The sequence below is a fragment of the Triticum aestivum genome, chromosome 6B (assembly GCF_018294505.1).
Source record: "Triticum aestivum cultivar Chinese Spring chromosome 6B, IWGSC CS RefSeq v2.1, whole genome shotgun sequence".
Classification (NCBI taxonomy): Eukaryota; Viridiplantae; Streptophyta; class Magnoliopsida; order Poales; family Poaceae; genus Triticum; species Triticum aestivum.
The window spans coordinates 113492967-113500063 of NC_057810.1; the positions used below are offsets into that span (position 1 = coordinate 113492967).

At 56.8% G+C, this 7097-nt stretch overlaps 1 protein-coding gene across 2 annotated transcripts; it reads right to left on the bottom strand.

Annotated features, from left to right (window-relative positions):
- Positions 1-2004: 2004 nt before the first annotated feature.
- On the bottom strand, positions 2005-5467 carry LOC123136056 (coleoptile phototropism protein 1). 2 transcript variants are annotated; one of them, XM_044555344.1, is made up of 5 exons: positions 5078-5467; positions 4772-4929; positions 4612-4681; positions 3704-4349; positions 2005-3612 (listed from the first exon to the last, which is right to left on the bottom strand). In XM_044555344.1, exons 2-5 carry the CDS (start codon positions 4888-4890, stop codon positions 2231-2233), a joined length of 2217 nt encoding a protein of 738 aa, XP_044411279.1. In that variant the 5' UTR covers positions 4891-4929; positions 5078-5467; the 3' UTR covers positions 2005-2230. The 2 variants fall into 2 exon arrangements, with proteins under 2 accessions (XP_044411279.1, XP_044411278.1); XM_044555343.1 differs by having other exon boundaries at positions 5082-5464.
- Between the last annotated feature and the right edge of the window lie 1630 nt (positions 5468-7097).

The following is a 7097-nucleotide window of genomic DNA, read 5'->3' on the forward strand; positions in this document are numbered from 1 at the left end:
CTCTAGCGCCGCCCGCGTCGTCCCCTTCGCCTCAACCCCCTCCCTTGTCGGCGCCTCAGGCGTCGCTGGCCAAAGGACGTGTGGCGTTGGCAGCGGCGGGCCGCTCTCTCCCGCACGCACTTGGGAACTCCGCGGGGCGTTCCCATCTGCCTGGCGGTGCCGGGCGTCGGGCCGGCCCTGCCTCGGCTCCTTCTCCCCCTCCCGGCGTCCCTCGCTGGTGCCGCCTCCTCCCCTGCGTGGTGGTTGGTTTTGGGGGATGGATCTGGGATCCCTGCCTAGATCCGGTGAATGGTGGGGTTGGTGTTGGCAGCGGTGGCCGACGGCCCAGGCATGAAGGCGGCGTGTCTCGCAGCCTCTGGGCATCGTGGTGATGCCGGCAGCGTCGAGTGCTTAGCCTGGTGGTGGCGGCGTCCGTGCACGGGAGTTGGATTCCTTCGAACAGATCTGGGTGAAAACATGCTTTCGGCTATTGCCAAGGCCGGCGGTGGTAGCGCTATCGGCATTGTTCCCTTCTTGAAGGCATCTCCATGGAGAAGTTCAAAGCCGCTCTCTGCTACCTCCAGGGGAAACCCTAGATCGGATGATCAGATGACGGCGACGCTCTAGTGTCGTTCCCCCCTTTGGGGTGTCATTCTTGGAGGTGCACACGTGATCGAGGTACCAGAGGACAGATTCTTTGGTGGAGCGGTGCTTCATCTCACTCATTGATGGTGGCGGATCTCGGCGGCATGGCGTTGTGGTGACTCGGCGTTCAATACGCGGAGACGGACTCACGCAGGAGGGTGACGCGGTCTGGCGCCATGGTGGCGTCAACAGCAGCTAGACCGGGCAAGGTAGATGCAGCAGTACAGTTCGGAAGATGGATTGATGGCAGGTGACTGCGGCGGCCTCATACCCAGCAGACGTCCTGGTTGAGGAGTGCGCCGGACCGATGGGTGCCCCATACCCGGCAGGCGTCCTAAATGGGACCTCGGGTCTTAGATGGTAGGTTTGGCTGCGAGGTCTGTTTGGTACTAGGCTCAGACTATCAGCATCCCTTTATCAATTGGATAGGAGTAGCGATAGATGTTACCTAGACGGTGGCTTTAGTCTTACTGTTGTATTACTTTGTAACGTGTTGTGTGAAGAATTAATAAAATGGCTGCATACATCGTCCAGATGCAGATGCCGGGGGTCTTCCTCCATTTCTAATAAAAAAATTGGTATATTATGAAACTACGTTTCAAAATAGATCTACTGATACTAATTTAGTGTCATTAATGCTCCTGCCTTTTTATATAAAGTTGGTCAAAACTTTATGACTTTGACTTAGAACAATAGCTAGATGTACACTTACTCGCAGATAGAGGAAGTAGCTTTTTCGACGCATCAATTTTTTTGCGCACACCTACACAAATGTTATCTCATCACAAACTTATACACGCAGTTGACTTGTAAACCTGCTCCCCCATCTATCCGCAGGCAGGGGTGGGTCTAGCCTGCGGACACGGATGCAGGAACCGACCAATCAAAACTATCCACATACAATTCAATCTGGGCTGCAACAGGCCGGACAAAATTTAATCAAACTGGATGAAATTCATTCAGGTTCGGTCATAATTTACATAAACAACCGATATTTTAGCCGAAAATCATTCAAGTCCCATCTGGTCAGATTGCTCGACATCGATGTCGGCCAGTGCATGCTCTAGGCTGACATGAATGCGGCGCGGGATGCGCCACGTGTGTTAGATGAAAAGTGTGGTAGAGACAGGAGGTATTTTTGGGTGGGCCACGGTTGTTAGACGCAGGCGTGGCAGTGGTCCGGACCCCGCAAAGCCCCCTCCACTTTGTCTCGGGTTGTGCAGAAAAAAGTGTTCGAACCGATTGACGGACCGATGCAGGCCCGCATTGGATGGTAAAACACATTCGAACCGCGTGGCCCAAACGGTTGTGGATGGTTTGAAGGTCAGTGTTGGAGATGTCCTTGCACTTGTGTAAGCTCCTAGAAGACTAGCAGCCATGTCTAGGTAATGCCACAACAGATTCCCGCCAGATTGAAAACATTCAAACAAACCAATTGCTGCAACTGCAACTGCACACAAGCAAATCAAAGTGCCAAGCTAAACACGCAGTCTGCACAAACGGAAATCACAAGCAAAACTCCATGGACAACATCTCGCTTCTCCTAATTAATCAAGCATGATTGACTGCATCTATCCCTGCTCAGGTAGCTCGATCGATTGATCCATCACGAGATGGAGTTCCTCCACCTCCTCTGCGCCTTCCTGGCCGCCTCGCCCTGCGCCGCCGCGTGCCCGTGCCCGCCGGCCCCCGCCGCCTCGGCGCCCGTCATCTTGGCCAGCCTCCCCAGCTTCTTCCACCCGTTGCTCCACGCCGATGGCCCCTGCTGCTGCTGCGCCTTGCCGCCGCCTCCGCCGACCTTGCCGCCGTGCTCGCCCGCCGGCGACTGCGTCACCTGCTTCTGCAGCGCGTCCATGTCGTGCTGCAGCTCCAGGTACTTGGCCTTCATGCTCTCCAGCTCGAACTTGAGCGTGTTGATGTCCTTCTTGGCCGCCGCCCATCCCTCCTGGAACGACTGCGGCGTGGCGTCCAGCAGCTGCCGCCGCGTCGGCGCCGAGGTCGTCCCCCCGTCCGGCGCTGCCTTGAGAGCCGACGACCCCGCCAGCGCGTTGCTGATCTTCACCTGCTCCGAGAAGAGCACCTGCACCACCACCCGCAGCGGCAGCCGCTCGTTCTGCGCCGCGTGCATGCACGCGTCGAACGACAGCTTCTGGCAGTCCATCACCCGGCACAGCCGCTTCCGCTCGTGCTCCGTCAGCGCCGGGTGCGCCTTCAGGTACGAGTCCACGGCGCGGTACAGCCCATCGTCGCAGGTGCGCGCCGACTCCGGGAGCGACTCGGCCAGCACCTGGAACTTGGTCAGGGAGAGGTTGCGGTCGCGGGACACCTCGGAGAGGTAGCTGTCCAGCAGCCGGGCCACGCGCGCCTTGGCATTTAGCCCCAGCCCCGACGACGATGACGCAGCCGCCGCCGCCGCCGCGTTGGCCGGAGGCATCCTTGCGCCCGCGGCGGATCCGTAGTACTCTCTCTCCGGCTGCGCGTGCGCCTCCCCGCGCCCCGGGCTGTACGACACCTGCTCCGTCTGCTCCTGCACCAGGAAGTGCTCGACGAGCCGCTGCACGAGGTCGACGTCGTAGGCGGTGTCGGCGCGGCCGACGGAGGGGATGAGGAGGTCGGGCAGCGCCGCCTGCTCGAGCTGCATGCCGACCCGCTTCTCCAGCTCCGTGACGAGTGCCGGGGCGGCCTTGAGCATGATGGCGAGGCGGAGCAGGCGGAGGAGGAAGCCGCAGGAGACGCTGTCCCGCTGCGGCGGGATGATGCTGATGAGGCTCTCCACCACCATGCGCTGCTCGCGCGCCGGCGCGCTGGTGGCGACGTCGTCCTTGCCACCCGGGCCGGCGATGATCATGTGGAGCCCGCCGGCCGCGGAGACCTGAGCCCACTGCTCGTCGACGCCGCTGACGGCGTGGGGGACGTCCTTGGTGAGCCCCGGCAGCCATTTCGACGCGTAGTGGGTGATCGCCGCGCCGATGAGGTCGAACCGCATGCCTGTCCGCCGGCGGGCATAAAATAGTTTAGAAAAGATAAATTTGTTCCTAGGTAGTAAAAAAAACTGAATCAAATCTAATAAATTTGTTACCTTTGACCTTGATGGCGGTGACTACGCGCACGAAGTGGTCGATCCGGAGAACGGACACGTCCTCGAACCACCAGTCGGACGGCGGCACGGGCTGCCGGCCGGGGCTGGACTCCTTGGAGCCGCCGCCGCCGCCGCCGGCGTTGTTCCAGCGGGGGCTCGCCGCGCCGCTCCGGGGCGGCCTGCCGCTGCCGGCGCCGGTGTAGGCCCAGCGGACGCCCCTGGGGTTGGCGCAGGCCTTCCAGGCGATGGACTCGCTGCAGCGGCGCACGATCTGCAGGTTCTCGGCCCAGGGCGAGAGGCCCTCGCAGCTCTTGAGCACCACGATGGAGTCGCGCCAGGAGGAGAGCACCACGTAGCTGAGGAACGCCTCCGTCTTGAAGATGAGGTTGCCCTCCTCCAGGTCCTCCGTCATCTCCAGGTACTCGGCGGCGCAGCGCAGCCCGGAGATGTTGGACGCCGTCAGGTCCACCGCCATGCCGTAGCAGAACCTGGCGGCCAGCTCGAACGAGTCCGCGCCGCCGGGGAGGTCGTCCAGCTCCGCCACGGCCGTGTCCGGGTCCAGCGCCGCCGCCGAGGCCGAGGCCGCGCTCGTCGCCGACTCGTAGATGACGCGGCCCATCTTGCCGCTCCGCGAGATCATGGGGTACTGCTCCGCAAGTACAACGCCGTGTGATTAATCAACAAATTATACATCGATTGTACTGTTGAACTGAATCAACTTGTGTGTAAATTACAAGGACGCGCGCCAAAAATTGTTGACTTGCTGCAGCGCAAGAGCAGATTTGAGAAACTAAAAGGCTTCTATTTGTGGCACTGCGTGAGCACAAGTAGAATGTCTAATGATTGAGCTGCTGGCCGGGTACACTTGTAGTTGTAGTCTGTTGGAATAAAGGAAAGGAGAGCTGTACCTTGTGAAGATGGAAGCTCACGTCTCCCACTTTGACAAGCAAATCGCTGGGAATATCGCTGTTGACATACCTGCTCAAATTGCAGGGGAGAAAGAACAAGAAGACGATGAGGTGAAGTGCACACAAGGAAACCTCCATAACTGGTGCCACAACCACATACCAAGAGTGATCTCTGCGAACGAAGCCGTCGGTCTTGAGCCCGTCGTGCCGTTCGGAGCCGCCGACTCCGAGGACGGGGACGAGCCCCCGCTCGCCGGCGTCGCTCTCCGACTCCCACATGCTTCCCCGGCCTCCTCTCCTCTACGCGGGGCTTCTCTTCTGCGGAGCATGCAAGACCAAGGATATATCATATAGCCATGAAATACACATACATACGCGCACGTTTAAAATCGCCCCCCAAAAAAAGTCCAGAACGTGTAAGTATGCATGCATCTCTGCAAATATGTCATGGAAGTTGCTGACATACGTACAGCTAGCTGGAAATTCTCCTGCTTGATCTGGTCTTGCAGCTGCGACCGGATTGAAGAAGAAGAAGAAGAAGAAGGAGGAGGAGGAGGAGGGGCTGTGCTAGCTGATGAGCGTGAGTGGGATGATGTGTGAAGCTGTGAAGGTAGGCAGCAAGGGAGTGATAGGGGAAGAACATCGAAGATTGGTCCCGATGGATGGGGTTTATGGGGTGAGATCGAGAGACCACATGGAGTGTTTGTTTGCTATGCATGCCCAGGGACCTGGCTATTTTAGCTAGCCTTCTTAGCTGCGCATGTGTCGCCCAGTCGGCCTCTCACGCTCTCCTTCCACCATCGTCTCGCTGCAAAAGCCTTTCAAGCTCACTGTAACCTTGGTGTAGTACGTACTACAGTAGTAGTAATTAACTGATTAATGGGGTGTACCATCTCCCTCCTCATGTGCAGGAGTGTGTCTTAATTTGGCCCTGTTTGAGCACGGGCGCCGCTCCACAAGCGTCCCTTTAGCTGTCGGCAGCAGCGCCAATCATCCGCTTTCTCACCGTTCAATCCAAAGCAGTCGACGGTTCAGATTGCCCTGAAACAGGCGAACACATATTCATCCGGCAGTGCTGGTGATTGATTGATGTCAACTGTTGGTTTTCTGATGACTGAATTTTCATGATGCAGCGCATCTATCTGCCTGGTAAAAGAGAAGGACGAACCTACGAGCGATTGCAATGTGGCATCCTTCCTTTTCATGGGGAAATCGTGTGCCCCCTTGGGCGCCACATGTGCCATACCGGTCGGCATCGTCAACAAGAGACGACGACGTAGCTCATCGCGCGGCCGCTCGTGCGCCCATATGTACGTCCATGCCACACTGTCACATGACTATGGCGAAATTGTTTCTTCTCCTCCGCTTCAGAGAAGGCCGGGATTACACAGCAGCAACCATCCCTTTCTTTTCTGGCCCTGGTCCATGGTCTTAAATTATACACTTTCAAGGGACAGTCTTTTATTTTCTTGGGCACTCCAAGGACACAGTCAGAACCAGACCCTGTGAGTGTTTCCGACGTGTCTTTTTTGAACACCTATTTATTTATGCATGCCGACATGCTTCTCGCTATCTTACTTATATTTCAGTCACTTGCATGCGATTGATGGAGATGAAGAGAGAGAGAAAAGAGAAAGAATACAAAAAAAAGGTGGTTCGGGATGGGCTACGTCGTACGTGGCGGACTGACCGGGCGCGTCCGCGAGCTCTCTATGCTCCCTACATCTGGTCTCCATATCATGGTTTGCAGACAGCCTGAACGTATAAGGATGATACGAGCGGTCCAGTTAGGTCAGTTTTTTCCCTTTTCTCTCCTATCAGGTCACTGGCCGGGCGTGTCCATGAAAATTTGAGGAGGATTTGAGGAGGCCGACTATAGATGCTCTAATCCGGCAATCCTACAAAGTAATAAAAGACCGAAGAGACTAGGTGAGTCTATGGCTAAGAGTATGTACAATTGAAAACCCCATTTTCGGACAGGGAGGAGGCATAGGAGACATTAGGTATGGAGGTTGAGCCCGGCGGATTTGCATGGAGGACGCAGAGGCGGAGTTAACACACCCAAGCCGTGGAGGCGGCGGCGCAGTTGAGGCGGAGCAAGTGGTCATCCTCGACTCGATCCAATCTAAGCGGGAGGTGGCATCAAATTGTCATCGCCCAGCTCGCTGGCATAAGGTGGGAGCGGCTCTTCATAGACATTGACAACAAGGAAGAGAAGCCAGAACTTCGCCATGCCGCCAATGACCACGAGACCGGTCCGTCCAGCAAGGGGTCATCTACATCTTCGATGACTACGACTAGAATTAGGGCAGTTTGCTTGTTTGTTTCATGTAATATATTGTATGTATGATAAAAACATGGGATATGGTTAGAGTGGCGGACAAATGATGGGAGGGCCAACTCTGGCTGCGTACGTGTTCACACACTCCCGTGGATGTTTAGGGGATCAGATTTGCTCAGTCCAATTGTAAATGCTCTAAGATGAT

Coding starts and splice junctions, on each gene's coding strand:
- LOC123136056 (XM_044555344.1), bottom strand. CDS start 4,890: ATGTGGGAGTCGGAGAGCGACGCCGGCGAGCGGGGGCTCGTCCCCGTC. Junction 4,682..4,771: donor GTTCGCAGAGATCACTCTTG/GTATGTGGTTGT, acceptor CAATTTGAGCAG/GTATGTCAACAGCGATATTC. Junction 3,613..3,703: donor CACCGCCATCAAGGTCAAAG/GTAACAAATTTA, acceptor GCCGGCGGACAG/GCATGCGGTTCGACCTCATC.